Source organism: Camelus dromedarius, chromosome 21, assembly GCF_036321535.1.
Source record: "Camelus dromedarius isolate mCamDro1 chromosome 21, mCamDro1.pat, whole genome shotgun sequence".
Taxonomy (NCBI): domain Eukaryota; kingdom Metazoa; phylum Chordata; class Mammalia; order Artiodactyla; family Camelidae; genus Camelus; species Camelus dromedarius.
Window position 1 is genome coordinate 23,379,715 of NC_087456.1, and position 20,313 is coordinate 23,400,027.

Below are 20,313 nucleotides of genomic sequence, written 5' to 3' on the forward strand. Positions count from 1 at the left end.
ACATTTGATGTTTGTGTGTGTGTGATTTTTAGAGTGTAAGCTTCAGGAGGGTGGCAGTCCGTGGTCCGTGAGAGCGCTGGGAGTTCTGAGTTTTCACCGGGAGAGTGCGCATCACGCCTGCCGTTCAGGGGGCCTGTGTGCATGCGTCCTACTGAACCAGCCGGTTAGTCCCCAGCCCGTGGTGGACTCCGTGCTCAGGATAACACCTTCCATGACATTAGTAGCTGGCTTCTCCTCTTCTCTAAATCCTCCTCAAATATCAATATGAGTATCCAAGGAAAAATCCTTCATAAAGTTTATGTAAAACCCTATTTTAAAAGGACATTAGAATCCCTGTTATTCCATAGTTGGTGAAAATGGAAGCCTGTCCTGCAATTACAGAAAGTGAGAAAGGACCTGTTATTTTTCTTCCAAAATTATTCACACAAATTAAATATCTGATAAAGTATATATATCTGATATCTGATACAGTATATATGCTTGTAATACAAAATAAATTAGAGGCTATGAGGCCAGAATAAACATTTCCTTTCCAAAGCATTGAAACCTAAGAAAAGAAAATACCATTTAATTCTTGTATTATAATACAAATTCAAGATGTTCTTGATAACTAACATGATTTTCAGCTTTTTTATTGATGTTTTATACATATTTTAAGGGTTGATTTTCCCTTTATTATTAAAATATGATTATTTCTAATATGAATATACATTTTTTTTGTCACTCATTCTCCTGTTCTCAGTATCTAGCACAATACCACGTAAGTGATTAATTGATATTTTAATTGAATGAGTAGTTTACTCACAGTCAGCAGTCATGCACCAAGTTTAGGAAGGATATGCTTATAATTTTAAAAATAGTGCTTCTTAGGGAAATCTGGAATAGTAGGATTCTAGTCAGCAAGACAGGGAAAACTACGGAGAGACTAAGTCACTGTATAGTAATGTAGGCTTCTACTTTTATGGTATTTAAATTTTTCCTATTCAATTCCATATACTATGTTATTTAATTTCATTCTCTCAACAGTCTGTGAAGGAAGTGGTATTCCGATTTGAGGACTGGGGAAACAGACTCAGAGTAGTTATGTGAATGCTCGAGTCATTGACATCATTGTAGGGCTGAGATCTGGTGTCAGATCTTTTGTCACTTCCCCCTTACTTATCAGACCTCAGCTATACAGTCCGTTTCAGTCCTTGAACAAGCCCAGCCAGCTCCTGCCTAGAGCTTGCTGTTGCTCTAGCCTGTTCTCTGATACTTGGAGAGCCCTTGCCCCAGGGCTCCTTATGGACGTTTCCACTCATCCAGGTCATATGGGTCAAGTGTCTTCTAATAACTCATCTGTGAGAGGCCTACCCTGTTCACCTCAGCAGGAGTTGTCCCTCTACTCCGCTCACACAGGCATCGTCTTTGTTCCTTTTGTAACATGAATCACAGCCTTACGTTAGCTTGTTTATTTGTCGGCTTATGATTGTCTGCTCCTCCTGACTGGGGGGAGCCCTCTGTCTCAGTCACACCACATCTTTAGCACCTGAAACAGTCACTGAGCACTCAGTGCACATCTGTTGAGAGGTAGAATGACAGTAAGAGTTGGAGGGAGAGGCAGAGAGAATAAGAAGGAATGAGACTGTAGACACAAGTCTCAGACTTCTCTCTCTGCAGGGCTTAATAAGAGTGCATCTTTTAGAAGAAGTCTGATAAGCACGTCTAACTAACACAGGGATCTCCTTTTTGGGGACAATGATGTGCCATATCTACTTTAGCTCTGAACTGCAAGACTCCAAAACTAGAGAGACTGAATTAGTTGTGTATGAAATCCCAGGAACATTTTGGATTGCCCTGTTTATGCCATTACTTCACCTTCATATAATTTCAGATAGTTACTCGGACTCCGCACAGCCAGATGTGAAGCACTGAATTACATACAGTACCTCTCCAAATGTAGGCAGAGCTGTAGAACATCTCTCTTTAAGTGTACATGCCAGGACATAATCACTGACCACAGCCATAATACAGGAGGTGGTACCATGCTGTTTGAAGACTTCTTTTGAGGATAAATCCCTCTTTGTGTGTGTGTGTGTACACCCATATGAATATATGTACATATATGCATGTATATATTACATATATAATAAACGATTATAAAAGACGTATGAGAATGATAACCTCACTACTGCAAATTTTACCACTTTTAGGAAGTTGAGGGGAAATCAAATCAGGACCTGGAGTAAGATGTGCCCCTGTACCTCTCACTGGCCAGGCTTGACACCGATCTTTTAAAGTATTCCAGGAGGAGTTAGTCTGTTTTCACTGGTTCCCCGTGTCTCCCCTTGGACTTTGTACATAGAAGAATTATTTTGGGGTTCGTTTTCCTGAGGGCTGTGAGACTCTGGAAGTTACTGTCCGTGGAGATCTGACAGTACTCTGAAATTGCTAGTGTTTGGAGCACACGATGGATGTTTTCACTTTGCTAAGACTTCCAGTGGACAAATGTACTGTGGCTCTAGGTGGTGACACAGTTAGGAATTTTTTTTAAAAAGTATTAATAGGCAAAGTAAACTTGATTCAAAATCAGTCATTTGTAATAAAAGTTTTTATTTTGATTCCTTGAAGAATTCATGTCTTTCTCTTTTTAATTCTAGTCCTAAAGAATATTCTTACATATAATAAAGAATTCCCGTTTGATGTTCAGCCTGTCCCCTTAAGGTAAAATAGATAAGCACCAATATTTGTTTTCTTATTGTATCATCTTATTTTATACCTATTTTTCAGGTATTTCTGGATTTTTTTATATCAATGTTGGTATCATCAATATCATTGATAGCAATATATTAACACTTTTAATTGACACAACATTGTAAACTGACTATACTTCAATAAAAATATATTAAAAAAACATTTTTATGTCAGCATTTTTTTATATCAACATTTTGCCTAGGAAATGAGTAGCTATGAGGCTTCTCTAGTATATTTAGTTTTGTAGCTCACTATTTTTTCTGACTTTTTGCATGTAGAAGAATTTTAGCACCTGGTGAAGAAGAGAATTTGGAATTTGAAGAAGAAGATGAAGAGGGTGGTGCTGGAGCAGGGTCTCCTGATTCCTTTCCTGCTAGAGTTCCTGGTAGGTATCACTTGTTAAAAATACACATTACTTAACTCAGTCCAAGGTCCAGGTGTTTGGAACTTAGTTTGGTACTTGCTAGTGGGGAGTAAAACTTCTCCAGGGCTCATGCCATCTTAAGTAAATTTTTATGGTCATAAAATTATGGTCATATTATCGGCAGTGGCTGTTTTATAAGTACAGTCTAAAAGTATATTTCTGTGTGTATCGAGGTCCCAGAGACCACCCTCAGTTCCCTGATTCACTAGGAGGACTCCCAGGACTCAGCGTGCCCTTGTGCTCACAGCTGTGGTTTACTGCAGGGGAAAAATACAGGAACACAGTCAGCAAAGGGAAAAGGTACAGGAGCAAAGTCTGGAGGAAACCAAGTGCAAGCTGTCAGGAGTCCTCTCCCAGTGGAGTCACATAGCTTGTGCTTAATTCCTCTGGCAGCAAATTGTAACACCACATGTGAGACGTCCCCTGGGGAAACATGTTGGAGACTCCGGGGCTCAGAGCTGCTACTGGGCGCTGACCACATAGGCACCCTCTGCCCAGCACTGACCGGAATTCCAGACCCCAGGAGGAAGGAAGCTGTTTAGCATGAACCATCTTGTTTGCCCAAATAGCTTAGGCATAGTGACCATTCTTATCAGGGAGGGGGTGGGGAGAACCCTCCCAAAATCCAGATCCCCAGACTCTATAGTCAGGGGCCGACCTTGAAATCAGGCCTTTCTAATAATAACCATCTCAGGCTTGCTTTGCTCCTCTTTTCTGCGCACGAGGTGAGCACTTCTTTAATTCATCAAGTCGTGCTTGCTAACAATTAGACCCAAGGAGGACGGGTCCTGAGCAGATGCCCTTGCCTTCCCGTCTCGTTTTAGGAAAGCAAATAATGTACAGCAAGCCTTTTGTATTTACAGACGATCTGGGTGAGGACCTTGCCTCCCTGTGAGTGACCGAGGCAGGCACCCTGGATACATTTCCTGCCTCTCCCAGTTACTGTTCTGCTCCGTTCTGTTCTTGTACAGCACACAGTTTTCTTTTCTGATAAACTAGTTCACTTTCGGAAGTATAGTAATGGGCTGCAATATTGTGATACATTTTAAAGTAGACTCCAGAAGCTTTAAAGTACAGTTATATACAGTTAATGTGTCATCCAGATAACTTTCTTGCTAATAAAAATACAGGCATACCTTAGAGATTTTGCAGGTTCCAGGCCACCACAGTTTTAAAGTAGGTTTTGCAAGAAAGCAAGTCCTGTGAGTTTTTTGGTTTCCCAGTGCATTTAAAAGTTATGTGTGCACTATACTGTGGTCTGTTAAGTTTGCATGATGTCTAAAATGCACATACCTTAGTTAAAAAATGCTTTATGGCTAAAAAGAAGCTAACCATCATCTAAGCCTTCAATGAAGCGTGTCTTTTTGCTGGTAGAGGGTCTTGTCTTGATGTTGATGGCTGCTGACTGATCAGCAGTGGCTGCTGATGGTTGAGATGGCTGTGACAACTTCTTAAAATAAGACAACAGTGAAGTTTGCCATCTAAATTGACTCCTCTCTCAGACAGTTTCTCTGTAGCATGCAATGCTGTTTGCTACCATTTTACTCATAGTAGAACTTCTTTCAAAATTGAAATCAATTCTCTCAAACCCTGCCACTGCTGCATCAACTAAGTTAACGTAATATTCTAATTTTTTTGCTCTCATTTCAATAATCTTCATAGCGTCTTCACCAGGAGTAGATTCCATCTCAGGAAAACCACTTTCTTTGCTCATTCATAAGACAACACCTCCTCTGCTAAAGTCTTACTGTGAGATTGCAGCCTCTGCTTCTAATTCTCATCCTCTTGCCTTTTCCACCACGTCTGCAGTTACAGTACTCACATCAGAGATCACTGACCACGGATCACTGTAACAAATATAATAATAGTGAAAAGTTTGAAATAATGCCAGGATTATCAAAATGTGGAAACACAGAGACACAGAATTAGCAAACTCTATTGAAGAGAATGGCACTGATAGGCTTGCTCAGTGCAGGGCTGCCACAAACCTTCGATTTGTAAAAAATGTACCATGTGCAGAGTGTAATAAAGTGAAGCACAGTAAAGTAATACAATAATAATACTAATACTGCAGTGTCTCCAGTACCGCTTGGAGAGGAGGCGTTATTGGGTAGGAGCAGCAGACTCGAACCAACAGACACCAGACTTGGGTCTAATCTCTATTACTGGTTGCACCTATTCTTAAACCTGTCTGAACCTCCATTTCTTTATCTATAAAATGGGATGATAATAGTGTCTAACTCAAGGTTTCCGTGAAGATTACACAGGGTACTGCATATAAACCTTTTAGCCCAGCCCCTGGCAGATCCTGAATCTTAGTGAGGTGGTTATTCTCATCATCATCACCTTCCAGTGGAGATAACAGTGCCTACACTGTAGGATCGTTGGGGAAATCACAGGCACTACAGATGGGAGCTGTTACTGTTAGTAATGTTTCTTTGGTATGAGGGCATTATTCCTGGTGTTCCTTGCTTTATGAAGAGAGAGGTGTATTTTTCTTTTGTCATACGTGTAGGAAATTTCAAAATTGCTGAGATGGTGAGAGAAATCATCTTGCTGTTTGACTGACTAGTTGTTATTCCCTTTTCAAACCACATGTTGTATTGTAGTTGCTGTAGCTTCCAGGATTGTAAACTTTTATCTGATTTGGTTGTTTGCTCGCTTGCTGTACTTCCGTAGCAAACAGGATCCCTAAAACAGATGATGTAAACCACGAAACAGACAGATCGAGGTCTTTACGGGTTCAGGTTGTTGAGCTGAAAAGAAACTTCTGCCATAAATTAAATCCATTTGCTATATAAGATTAAGCCCAAACGGAATAGATTTTTGTGTTCTGATATAACACTGCAGTATTTCATGTCATAGGTACAGAAAGCTTACTGAACCCTTCTGTTCTCTGAATTTCTCTTCCAGAAGAGCACATGTCGTTTACTCAGCTGTATTGAGTTTGGGATCATTACTGTCCAGGGCCTAGGAGTGTCATTAAGAAATAACTTGTAAAATTGTGTTCATTGAAATAGCAAGATCACATGGAACTTTTAACAACTGTAAAGTAGGGAACATTTTCTTTTCTTTGTTACTCTAAGAGAATCCAAGATTTCAGTAATGCCTTGGCTGTGTCTGCATTTTGGTGGCAAGGTGGTTCTAGGAATTGTGACTTGTTTCCTTTTAATTTATTATCTTTGTTTTTATGTAATTCATTGAATTGTAAGTTTGTCGTGACCTTTTTTTAAGGCCTGAACATTTATTGGCAGTGTTCACTATAAAGGTATTAAAATCGTAAGCCCAAGAAATACAAATTTAAAAAATAGCCCAAGACACAAATTTCAAGATTTTCTTACTGAATGACATAATTAAACTCAAACACAGGCTTAGCAGTTTCAAAATTACACAAATGTGTTGGTTTCTAGAGCTCTTACATAGGCTTAAATATGCATAAAAACGTTTACTTTTGAAACTAAGAAAATGAAATTTACCTGTTCGATGTGAAACCTGTGCTTGGTTTTTGCTGCACAAGTACTCAGTTCTGAGTTGAACTTGAGAGATAAGCAAATGTGTATTTCTTTTTCAGATGAAATGAGATGTTTTCTTGCTCATTCATATGAGAAGTTGAAAATTGCAACAGAAATGTTCAGTGCTTTCCTCTGAATATCACAGAAATACTTCACAGAAATCCAGAGCATGTCTAGGGGCCCAGCAGTAAATATTATCATAAGTGTACAGTTAGACCACAGCTCCCGAAGTTTTTCTCATCTCCCTAATTTGTCAAGTGCTCAGGCTAGGCAGAAGAATCAGAGAAAGCCTTCCTCACCCAGGCATTTATTTGTGTATAAAGGGAAGGAAAATACTCTGATTTTGTCCTCTAGTTCTCCAGGCTGGTTTTTCGTAAGATTTGAGACTTACTGATATTTTTCCTCGCTCTCAGGCCTAAACAGTTTTGGAAACATTTCAAAATTTCCTTTTACAACTGATTTTTTTTTTCCTTATAAATCCAAGAATCCTATTACTTGAAGTTAAAGGGTTTTCTTCGGAGCTTTGCAGAGACTGGTTCATATGAAACGTCTGTTAAATAGACTGTGGTCTGCAGCCCTCATCTTCAAAGCACCCAGCCACATCCGGCCTGTTCTTTCTTGAAAGTACTCTGGCAACTCAGCCTTTCAACTCAGACACCTGTGGGGAACTCCTCCTTGCCCTCTGTGGGGAGTGATGGATTGCCCTTTTCAAACTAGCATTTCTGCATGCAGCATATGCCCACTGACTCATTCCAGACTGTGGATGTGTGTTTATTAAATTACTTTTTTTCAAAATGTGATATAGTGACACTTGTAAGTCAATCATGTGTGATGGGTCAAATGACATATTTCTGGTAACAGAAAGACTAAAATGAAAGTATATTTCTAGTAGCTCTTAATAAAGAAAATTAAATAGGAGTCAGTGTACCAATACACTCACGTATGCAAACAACTTTAATCAGGTATGATTTTTAATTTCACAGACCTAGATAAAATATTACTGAAATGATAATGGCCCCTAAGATTCTTGTCAAACTTTTAAAGCAATTTTTAAAATGAAGAAACTTCTTATAAGTTTTCACTCTTTCTCTTGAAAGAAAGGAACCCATGTTCCTCATTAGCTACACAATAAATTACTAGCTAAAAGAAATTATGTATATATATTCAAATATTTTACCACAATTTCTACCTCTAAATTGAATTCAGTATTTCAAAACAAATAAATGGCCCTTCCATAACTTTTTCTCTATATGCAATGTCAACTGCCAAGGTTCTCTGTTGCCAGAATTTGAAGATACATTTAATGAATTGTCTACTATCAACCAAATATTGTGGCCAGTTTGATCAATATCATTATCTTAAATTGTGTTTAAAATTATCCCCAAATAACAAGTATTTTTCTTGAAAGAAAAACGTGCTACTTACATGCAAAGCATTACCATGTATGTCCTTTTGTGTTTTACACTTTAGCAGCACAAAGAAATGTGCACTTAAAAAAATACAGTTGGATGACAAAGAGAATCTGCATCAGTCATACTGGATATGTGAATACAGTTACAAGTATGATAAATCTAAAGCAATAAAAACTAACAAGAATATATGTATTATCACACATACATGATACTGCTTAGTCTACATTTTAGACACCTAATTGAACTCTGCTCTAAGTGTGGATAAAAAAATCATTTACTTCTTGTTAGTGATATTTAATTTCCAAAGCACCAAGGCAAAATAAGGACAAGCTCACCTCTCACTGTAGAACCAATGCCTGTGGGAACATCTGCACAATAGCACATGAAAATTAAGCAAATAATATTACTTAATAAGTAAACTCAAATCAGAGTGTTTTCAAAAGATGTAATCCTCGGTAGTTTTCCAAGACGGTGTTACCTCTTTAGGATTCTAGTCTAGGTGATGATAGACTATTTGGAACAAAGACTATCGTGCTATTTCCTGATTTAGACCAGAAGGAGAAATCATATGAGGACAGGGTCTTAAAGGATTTCACTGACTTCAGTTTCCCTGTAACCTCTGTTTTCTTCTATGGACTTAACAGAGACTCCTGGTCCCTGGGCTGGCGATCTGTTCATAGTCTGGTTCTCCATAGTCTCTCTTGTCCAGAGGTCTTGGCCCCATACTAACTAGTCAGTGTGGGGAGAGCCTCCTTATGCTGGGATCTGCATTGTTAGCAGCTTCCCTTGGAGCAGAGAAGTTGTAGGTGAAGGGGGAGGGGCCACAGTTGCTCCTCCATTTCTTCCAGTGCCGGTCAGGAGGGAGGTGGTGTGGATCCTGGATGCTGCACCGGCACTCTGGAGACGAGATGCCCGGCACGTGCCACCACCTCCCCCACCCCCGGTGGCAGAGGCTATAATAGACTCAGCTGAGAGCCTGCGCTCTTGCTCGGTCATTTTCACAATGTAAAAAAAAATAATAATAATCTGGAGAGAATTGGTCTTTGTTAAATAAACATAGCTATTTTTATGATACCATCCAGAACATCTTTTCATTTCATCTGCAAGAGTTGACAATAGCATCTCTCTGTGAAGAAAGCCATGAGTTGACAGTGTCAGGATGTTCTGTTTCTGTAAGAAGGGGGCCAGCTGTCATTGGACACCCCGGTGCAGATGCCGCTGTGGTTCTTCAGAGACAGGGATGAAGACTGGACTCTGAAGCCATCCTGGCCCCGGCTTGTTTGGGGCCTTTGCAGCAGGAAAAAGTTTTCTTGATTTTCACCACCATTTATAGAGCTCGCAAATGCTACAGTGTGACATTTATTGGCTAAACCTGTAGGCTCAATAGTGAAGCTATTTTTATAGTTTTGTCACAAAACGTCTCCAGCATCATGTGAGATGTCGCCAGTGTCCACTTACTGCTCGTTAGAGCAGAGCCTTTTACATTTCTTACGCTGAATCTTGTCCTAAACACTTACTGTAATTTCACGTTGGCACCGTCAGATTCCCACCACTGCGACTTCTTTTTCTGCACGTTAAATTTTGCTGCTCAGTAATTTGCTTTCTAAGCCTTTAAAACTGAATGACTTTTAGAAGAAAACTCTACTCTGTTTAAGTGGCTATTAGAATCTCACAATACCAGCACCTTTGCTTGTCAGTGGTTGTGATTTGTAGTTAAGTGCCTTTTTAATTTTTCTGAATCTGTTCTGCATTCATACGTTGTTTTGCACAGTAGACGCACTGTGGAATAGGAGAACTTGGATTGCCACTCCAAATACAACCTATTGGTAAATAGTTTTCATCATCCAGATGGACTTTGGTTTGTCCCCTTTGCACTAGTGCAGTAAAATGACCCTGGAGCTTAAGAGTCATTGCTGTTACCTAATCAGAATTGTCTGGAGACTTAGGCTTGGAATCCTCCTCTCCTGGCTCAGACCTGTTCTTCAAGAGCCACAGTGAATAAATAATTCCTTCTGGTTTTCTTTGACAGCAGTAGGACATGTTTGCTCCTGTTGATGGTGCAAAGGGGAGGTTGGGCAGCTAAATCGGAGATGCTGGCATCATCATTAGGCTGCCTTCCTCTGTGCAGTGTTGAGCTCACCAGCGACCAATGGCTGTGTCTTTCTCACCTAGAAAACTAGGAATGGATCCAACCAAATGAACACGGTCCTACTGCCCACTGCCATACGAGGCTCAAAGACCTGGAACGGAATTGCCGTAGGGACTGCCAGGCTCTGTCCATCACAGGGAACGTGCACTGCTCAGTGCACAAAGCTCAGGCAGCATTTATTCTTTCTGAATCACCCTCTTTTGTGGAGCTCCTAGCCACTGGTCAAGCACACCCCTAGGATTTTACAGAACCCTGGTTGAGAAATCCTGGTTTACACAATTAGCTGTAGCATCTCGACAGCTATTGTGTTATAACATGGAAATGCAAAGGGCTAAACATAGTTAAGACTCTTGAAGAATAACGTCGAGGCGGGAGAGTTTGCGTAACCAAATGTGAAGACTGTTTATAAAGCTCTGGTAACCCAGACACTTGTGGTGGTGGTGCAGGGATAAGATAGAGTCCAGTGAGAGAGAATGGGGAGCTGAGAGACAGACCCACACTTGGCTTACGATCAGGGTGGCACTGCAGATCAATGGGTGAAATGACAGTCTATTAAACAGTAGCTCTGGGACAACTGAGTATCCATGTGGAAAAAGAATGACTCCTACCACACAGCCAAAAATTAATTCTACGTGGATTAAGAAATTTGAATATATTAAGACTTTATCAAAATCCGAAGACACCATAAACAGAGCAAAGACATTCTGAATGTGCAAAACTAATCTTGGTGTTAAAAGTCAAGAATAGTTCTTATCTCTTGGGGGAGAGAGTGATTTGGGTGTGTGTTGGGGTCACAAGTCAGGCTCCTAGGATGCTGGTAATGTCTTTCCTGCATATGGCGGTAGTCACACAGATGTGTTCGTTTTGTGAAAATTCATTAAGCTGTACTTAGAATTTGTATACTTTTTAATGTTACCCTTCAATATAAAGATTTTTTTAAAAAAGGAAAGCCGCTGAGAAACTTACTTGTAGAACATGTTATCCTACAAAAAGCTTATTTCAAAATACTAGAGAGCTCTTACAAATCAGTAAGATAAAAGGTGAACGTTTCAATAGCAAAATGGGCAAAATAATTGAACACACCCTTCAGAAAAAGGGAAATCCAAATGCTCATTTTAAAATGGAAAGGTGTTCAGCCTCATTAATCACTGGAGAAATGCACTTAAAACTAGATTGGCATTTCTCCACACCTAAATTGGCTAAAAGGAACTTGGCAACCCCAAGAGCTAGTGAGGATGTGGAGCAATGGGAATTGTGCTGGGCGTAAAATTCAAATTTTACTTTTGAGATCGTATTGAATACTGCTTTGAATGCCACATATTAGTTTTTCTACATTTTATACGCCTACCTTTCATCAGCCAAAGATTTTCTTTGATAAGTATCTCTAGTTAAGCCTCTTGGATTTCTTAAGTGCTTTTCTAGTTTTCATGTCATAAAACTCACTCTTTGTAAGTGTACGACTCAGTGACTTCTGATAAATCTGTAGTGTTGTGGCATCTATCAGTTTGATCCAGTTTGAAAACATTTTCATCACCCTCTGAATTTCCCTCAAGCAGACTGGCAGTCAGTTAGATGTAATCAATTTTGAACGTGGTCAGTCGATTCACGTACTTCAAATACTTCATCATTAAAAGTAGGACAACACAGTGTTGGATACAAACTTGAAGAAGGTCAACCAAAGTTCTTTATAAATGTCAGGCTCTATAGTTTGTGGTACCATATACATATTAAATTAAAATCAACTTGTTTTTGTATCTGTTCTCCATAGATTATTTGATATAAATGAACAAACTGTACAATTGATTCTCCATGTCATTTTCTTGGTGAGGATGCTCTTGTGTGGGTCTGGGTGGTGGTTTTCAGTTTTAAAAAATTTACTTGCTATATGGAACAGATTTCAAACATAATTGCCCATGTTGTTTCATGTGGCATTCTCAGGACTGATTTCTGAGAGAATAGATCATACAAAACAGGATAAAGAAAGGAGTAGAAAATTAGGCTGAAAATTATTCCATTAAAATATCAAATTATAAGTTTTCCCCCATCAATAGTAACTAAAAGATTTGTCAATTGATTCTGGTATTAAATTTCTCAAACTTTAGGATCATGTCACAAATTTTTAACACACTTGAATTAGTCATTTATGCCTTAGTGTTGAATATGAAGTATGAAAGTGTAGATGTATCGTGTGTCTAATTAAATATTTGTCTGAAAAGAATGACATCAAGTGTTTGGGACTTTTGGAAACCAAAATAATGCCTGGCTAGCTACTAAGCCGGTTAAGAGCAAAGCTGTATCTCTCCATGTTGTTGAAACATTTGCTCTGGACTTACTGGTGAAGCTCATTTTTATTGTCGTTTCTCTGTTGCCAGGTACTTTACTACCAAGGTTGCCGTCAGAACCAGGAATGACGTTACTCACTATCAGAATTGAGAAAATCGGCCTGAAAGACGCCGGGCAGTGCATTGATCCCTACATCACAGTCAGTGTAAAAGGTAAAGCACTGGGTCTGCCTGTCTTCCTTCTAGCGAATTTTACGTTGCTTCGCATCTGGCACTTTTTCTTGGTGGGAGTGGGGGCCGTTTTGTATGTGACAGCTCATTTCAGTTCATTCTACAGTGAGGCCGAACCCCTGGGAAGAGGCTGTGTTATTCCTTCACTGAACATTTCTGAGGATTTACTGACAGTATTTTCCTGTCTATAACTTACACTTGTGTTTGCTTTCGGGCTTTTCTCTGAGTATGTCTTTTTATTCTTAATATTCCATCAAGGGTGCTGACTAGACAGACACACTTTAGCAGCAGATACATCCTTCAGGAAACAGGTTGGAAAAATGTCCCCACCTGCCAAGGGTGTGTGGTTTTCTTTGCAAAGCCCTCCTGTTTCCCCATGCCTCTACTTTTGGGCCCTCCAGTTCCTGACCAGGAGAGGTTTGTACATAGGGGAGCCCTGCAGAGGTGGGTGAGCATCGGGCCTTTGATGAACCACAGGTGGAGACAGGGAAATAGCATGCATCCATAAACATCCACACCCTGAACGTAATCCTGTGGGACATTAGGCAGGTAATGTATTTCTTACCCTTAACTATGTTACCATCATTATTAAGCAGGATTACACTTAGGATTTGTTATTTTCTACTATCCAAGGTGGCAGAACGCTTACTCCTTGAAAATGACCTTTTTGGTCATTGGTTTAAGAGAGGGAAACCACAGTGGTTGAATTCTTTTGTTGTTGCCGTGCATTTTATACAGGATTTTGTTTGTAAAGCGTTCAACAGTCTTTTAAAAATAATCACTGTGTGACTGAGGATGAAGTTGTCCTACTATTTATTATTCAGAAGTAACTGCACAGTTAACCCAATGTACAATTAATAACCTGCAATTTGAGACAAATCAAAGAAACAGATGTGGACTGAAATTAAATGGAGGGAACTACCAATCATAGAAACATTCAGACCCATGGGTTCATTAGTAATAATGAATAAAAAGGGTTTCTTTTTAAATAAAAAAGGATTTCAGCCACAGAGAAGAATTTTGACATGGAGAGATTGTGATGCACAGCACCAGTGCCGGGATACTTTAACTTCTGATGTTAATTGGTTCTCAAATCCATGGTCTACAGGACAGTGTTTATAGCCTGCATTGTTTGATAGGCCATTCACAAAACTGCATCTCTCATTAGGGAATGAACACTATAAAATACAAAAAATGCACTGATAATGTGGTAGATGTTATGTTACCTTTGCATGCACTTTGAACTGAAACATGTTTTATGTAAATATCTTCAGAAACTGAAAAATCAAATGTTCTAGTTTGTTTTAAGGTCCCTAGGATGGGTCTGTTGAATAATACATAAACACTGAGCAGTCATCAAATGAGTCTGTTGAATTTGATTAAATTGGATAATTCCTGGCTCCAGAAATTACAGCCATGTATCACACATGGTACACCATCTGGTCGTTGTGAAGTTTGGGAAACAGCGGTAGGGGCACCATTGTGGATATTGTTACTCACATTCCAAAATGCAATTCACAAAAATGTACTGGCCTACCCCCTCGGAAGACACCTCCTGACGATGAGGATCCAACTTTGTCTGTACGGAGGCTTCCCCCTCCCATCCGCTCGGCTCCCTCCACGTGGTCTCTGGAAACCAGCCCCTTCCGGTACCTGCTCACACCAGATGTGAGTTTCTATCAGCCTGAGTATCTCCTCTCAGCTTTTGCCCCTTCAGGAAACACAGCCCTCTGCAGTTCCTTTGCAGGTTTAAGCCTCTTGTGTTTGAAGGCTCTAGGCAGACACTGTTTTTTCCACTCTAGATCTGAACGGCATAGATTTAACTCCCGTGCAAGATACTCCTGTGGCTTCAAGAAAAGAAGATACGTATGTTCATTTTAACGTGGACATTGAGCTCCAGAAGCATGTTGAAAAGTTAACCAAAGGTTTGTGATGCGAAAAGTAGAACTATATTTAGAATCTGACTCTTCATTTTCTCCAGCCGTGAATGTGCTATGTACAGTAACTGTGTTTTACCTGAGACTGACGCTAAGGAGTATACTTCACGTTTGTAAGCATTTCAGTTAATCTGCCCAGGCTGTTCTCATTTTACATTTTGCTCTCCTAAATGCCATAAGGCCCAGAGCTACGCATACCAGGAATGCAGGAAATGCATTGCCTACTAATGCTGCAGATGAATAATCTTTTTTAACTTCCTTAAAGTGATGGTATCATATTTGGACTTTAATCTTGTTTTCCAATGTGACTTTATTTTCACATTTATTCAGACCTCCAATAGTCATGACGACAAGGAGACAGGTTCCATCGCTGGAGAGGCTAAGAAACGTGATCTGCTGTCTTAAAAAAATCTGTGAGGTTTTTTAATAAACAAATGCTTCTGCTGTTGCCATGTGAGTGGAGAAGCTCCCCCTTTGTGGACGTGGCAGGGCCATACACCTGGGGACAGGAGGTCACCAGTCACCTAACAATTGTAATCCCTTTGTCTGTGTAGTAGATACCAAACATGCCCACCTGTCCCTCACCCACACCCCCCTGTCTCCTGAGCCATTGTATTCTCTTTCCACCCTTGACATGTGAAGCGCTCGTGGGGACCGAGGTGCCAGGACTGCACACACATTTCTGAACATTGTGAAACTCTTAGTCACTTGTGACTTTTGTCATCAGTGAAAGTATCAGATGTACGTTGATTGATTATAAAAGCAAGGCAAGACCCAGCAGCCTTCTGGTTGAGGCCGTGTTAGTAAGTAGCCAGTTAAGAGTGAGACCCTGGCTTCCTTGCATCTCTTTCCTGGCCTCTTTTAGAAATGAATTGTTCTTGGCAACGTTGATGAGGCAGTTTATTGTTCTTTTAGCTGTTTTCTGTGGGGAGATGGAGAGAGCTTCTCTGTTGGGCTTTGAGGAGAGAAATCTAAGGTTTTCATTACCACTTGCTCACTGGGGGAGGGGGAGGGGGTGGCAGGCTTTAAACCCTTGTCTTATATGGTGCTGTCTTTACACAAATCATGTGTCATTCCAGGAAAAACAAAACCCTGCTTTGGGCACTGAAAAAGGTATTAGGGAATAGATAGCATTTAAAAACTGAACCAGCACATGATTCATACTGTTTGAACTCAAAAACACCCCAAAATTGAATTTTTGAGTTAATTGTTTCAAGGGGAGAAATGATTTAAGCTTGGATATTTTGATGAACTCTTTTACGTGTCTTTTTATTTAATGAGTTTCTATGAGTAATGTTAATACTTAACAAGTATCTTTTGTTCTTTTTTGTAATATTTATTATTTTCTATTCTCAATAGTTTATAACTCTGTATATGAACTTATTTACATTCAGAGCCATTCTGGCTCAGGAAGTTTTGCTCTGCCTTGTAGAACTGGGTGATACGGAGACATACCCCTCCATTCAGGTACAGAGAAGTTTGGGGTGACAACCACAGCCATTTGTATCATCAGAGAGCTTGTTTGACAAAGGGTACTTTGTAAAATTATGATCATTGTTGCTTTGTTCATAGGCTTCCAGTGATCAAAGAAAATGTATTGACTGTAAACATGCTGTCTGGCTGATGTGCTTTGTTTTAATTCCTTAGGTGCAGCTATTTTCTTTGAATTCAAACACTACAAGCCTAAAAAAAGGTTTACCAGCACCAAGTGTTTTGCTTTCATGGAGATGGATGAAATTAAGCCTGGGCCAATTGTAATAGAACTGTAAGTGATGCGCATAGAGATTTAGTGCTAATTAAATGGTGACTAGTATCTCTTCTTAGTATGTGACCTTCGAATAGATCAATTATCAATGGCTTTTCTGTTGTGGTTACAGATACAAGAAACCCACTGACTTTAAAAGAAAGAAATTGCAATTATTGACCAAGAAACCACTTTATCTTCATCTACATCAAACTTTGCACAAGGAGTGATCCTGACATGAATAACCTGGAACTTCTGTGAATCTTACCACTCAGTAGAAACCATCATAGCTCTGTGTAGCATATTCACCCTTCAACAGGCAGGAAGCAAGCCGGCCCCAGGCCAGCAGGCCAGAGTGAGCCCATTACAAAGCTGTACCGCAGAATTCAGAGTCCAGCACATCACTGACGTAAAAGACTCCTTTGGATACAGGCTTATTGTAGATCTTGAAACATTTTCCACTTTTCTATTAATTGTGCAATCGATTCTCTTTTCTAATTGACCACTACTCCTGCCCTGCTTCCTGGAACACTGTTGTGGGTGGGATGTGCTCGTCTTCAAACTTAATACAGCAATAAGAATGTGCTAGTTTACACATCCATTCACTTCTGCTCCAACATGCTCTTTGGTTTTTTGTTAATGTCAAACTTTGGGTTGATGTGGGGAGGACAGCATGAAACAGCTTTGAGAGGAATTGGACCAATTATGTTGCCCAAGGTCAGTCTGGAAATTTATAGGCTGCTCCTCAGAGATGGCCTAAATTCACCCTGATCTCATGGTTTTCCTGCTTAGAGACAGTGTGCCTTGGCCAGATCAGTATCCCACATGGGATTCTTCCCAGGTGGTAGCTGTGATTTTTCCGGAATACCAGATCGTTTTTCTGAAAGTGAGCATATTTTCAGTCATGTTGATTAGCTTTTTTCTACATCTCACTGTTAGTCTTTCTGGTAGTGATTCTAGGGTTAAGGATGGAACAACCATCTCAGAATAATCATAAAATTTTTGATGGGTTTATGTCTTCTAAATCTTGTAATCTAAAAATAATTTGAGTCAGATGCTAACAAGATACTGCAGGAGTAACTGCTGTTTTTCTGACAACTGATTGTGAAACCTTAAAACCTGCACACCTCTTCTTACAGTGATGAGTATGCAAATCTGGAGATACTCTATTTTTTTTTATATAGGTAGATAGGATACCATTTATTTCCTATTTAGATATATTGACATTCATCCATATGGAATTATGCAGGTCATTAGCTTATTATAATTTGACTATTTACATTCTTTTGACTTAATAATGGGGCATAAATAAAACTTTCATAGTACACAGAAGGTGAATATTTGATACACAGAACATTAAGATTTGGGGTGGGCTTTCTGTGGGTTAGATGTAGAACCCACATATTGAATATTCACTGTTTTAAATGACCAGTGCTAGCATGAGGGGAGCGCGGTGCCAGTACTTGGCCTTTTTTTTAAAACTAGTGTAATTAAGCCTAGTCATACCGTTCAGTATGTTTGCTTTTGAAAATACATAACCACAGTTAAGTTCTAGCCCTTGCACTTCAAGATCTAGTCTCCACCTTCAGTTGTCTGTTAGGTCAATTCTTTTTACTATGTTGGATGTTAAAAACTGTATGAGCCTGAAGAATTCTCAACCAAATTTAGTCTTGTCTCCCACCTTGGTTAGATTAATCCCAAAATTATTCCATTCACAGTAGCTTGAGGGGATGAAGAATTTGCCTTAATAAATTTCTTTGTTGTTCACTCAACTCGTAGACTGTGAGTTGTCAGCACCCACCCACTCCACCCCCAGCCTGTGAGCTCCCCAGGGGGCAAGAAGCACATTTTCTCCGTGTCATGTACATTTCCTGAGGTGCTTGGCAGCACTCTGTACCCTGTGGAGTACTCAGTACCTTTTGTTTGATGTTGCTGACAAGACCGAAAAAATAATCCCTTAAAAAACCTACTATTAAAATGTAGCAAAACTGAGATATTGTTTTCTTTTTTGTCATAGACCGTAAGACATGTATATCAAAGTGGTAACTTATATGAAGAAGCATCTGCTACCATTCAAAAGTAGATTTTGATGAACTACAAATGCCTCTCATCATTATAAAGAAGCTTAAATTGAACAGTGTGAATTGCTTAGCTTTAATTCAGCCCTGAATGAGATGACAAAACGAATGACTGTCTCGAAGCAGTAGACACAGAATACTCCACATCCCACAAATTACTTAAATGTACTTTCCAATGGAAAAAGTCAGTTATTGGACAATAACCATGAGTATAGTAGAAATGCTTTCAGGCTGAAACATTGCTGCTCTGTAAATGAGATGATTTTAGAACAAGCCCAGAAACACAGCTGGGATGCCTTCTGAAATAGATGATACAATTTTTGAGATGGCTGAGTCTGATGTAACTGAGGGGTGATAGCCTCCTCCCCCTCCAAAGTGGCAGCCTGCCTGGGCTCTGCTGCAGAAGTGGTGCAGACAGAGGGCCCTGGGAGGCAGCGATGGTGGCGGGTTCAGAACTGCTTAGATAAGCCACAATGGAATTTCTCTACAGTTTACTCGTTTTTCAATAATATGAAATAGAGAAACACCAAAAAAGGCTTGAGAAGTTGAAAAAAAAAAAAAAAAAGAGAGGCTCTAGATTTGATTTTTAAAATATTTAATTTACCTTTCCTACTTCATTATCTTCCTAACTGGTATAACCTATATTTAAATACTATTTAAAATTCAAAGTTATCTTAAATTCACCATTATTTCATGTCTCACATACAACTTCTGAGTGTATCAAGCTTTTTATTTTACATGGTTAAAAATAACCCATGCTATTGATATGGAGTTTTCCCTCTTACATTTCTTCTATTCTTGGTATTAACTAGGACATGTAGATGGAATTCTCTTTTCTTAAGAAACTCCTTATATACTTGTTACGAATTTTGGACAAGTTGTCTTCTGTCAAAGGGCCGTATCTTTCTAAAGTGGTATCTTTCAGTAGTTCAGTATAAAGAAAAAATTGCTTCACAGTGAAGCGTTAGCTTCTTTGTAAGGTATTTTTAGTGGGTAAATATCCTGACAGTGATGTCGTGGTCCAGATTTCAGTAATATCACTATGTATCACAGAACTTCATTGGAAGCGTATCATCTAGCCGTGAACAGGAATATCAGCCTTTTGTAATTTTGATTTAATCTAAATCTTAAGCTTCTTGAAATATGCTATGAAGTTACTATAATGTGATGAGTTAGTTCTTAGACACACTGTTTAAAAGACATGGTGTAGTAATGGCTATAAGCATGGTACAATCCCAGATTCTCAAATTTACTGAGTTTTTAATATAAGTGCTAGCATTCAAATACTAATTTTGGAGTAATTAATCAACAAAAAGAAGTGAGTTCAGCTCAATGTTGCTGACTGAGGGCACCTTACAATCCTAAATCATTTTTTCTCATAGTATCATAGACTCTTTTGATCTTTTTTGCCACATTTCCTTGAAAACCACTGGCAAGGTACGGGAGAAATAATACTCAACATTTTTTTAAAGAAATTTTCTTATTTTCATTGTCATAACACATCATTTTCATTTTTCTGTGATGCACCCTTAATGCAAGAATGGTAAAAGCAATGGAACATCAAGTCAAACAACTCTTGCTACATGTAAACTCATACTCGGTCACTGGAAGTCACAGGAGAGCCCGGGAACACTGTGCAGAGCAGCCCGCTGACAGATTCTGTGACACGGGAGGAAGACGTCGGTGAGCCAGGGGAGCGTGCTGCCCGGCCACCCGCTTCAAGCAGTTCTGGGAGCTTGAGTTTACATGTTTCCAAAATGGTACAAGTCTCATGAGAAAACAATCCAATGAATCAACAGACACTTGGGAAA

General features: G+C 39.4%; 1 protein-coding gene across 1 annotated transcript in view; it reads left to right on the forward strand.

The window, feature by feature from the left end:
- The window catches only part of AIDA (axin interactor, dorsalization associated), a 35,062-nt gene extending 16,646 nt beyond the window's left edge, over positions 1–18,416 (forward strand). The window contains exons 5-10 of the mRNA XM_010992869.3: positions 2,640–2,703; positions 3,012–3,118; positions 12,603–12,725; positions 14,546–14,668; positions 16,328–16,445; positions 16,558–18,416. Coding sequence (XP_010991171.1) covers positions 2,640–2,703; positions 3,012–3,118; positions 12,603–12,725; positions 14,546–14,668; positions 16,328–16,445; positions 16,558–16,654 — 632 coding nt within the window. The 3' untranslated portion in view covers positions 16,655–18,416. The remainder of the gene's footprint in view (positions 1–2,639; positions 2,704–3,011; positions 3,119–12,602; positions 12,726–14,545; positions 14,669–16,327; positions 16,446–16,557) is intronic.
- The last annotated feature ends 1,897 nt before the right edge of the window (positions 18,417–20,313 follow it).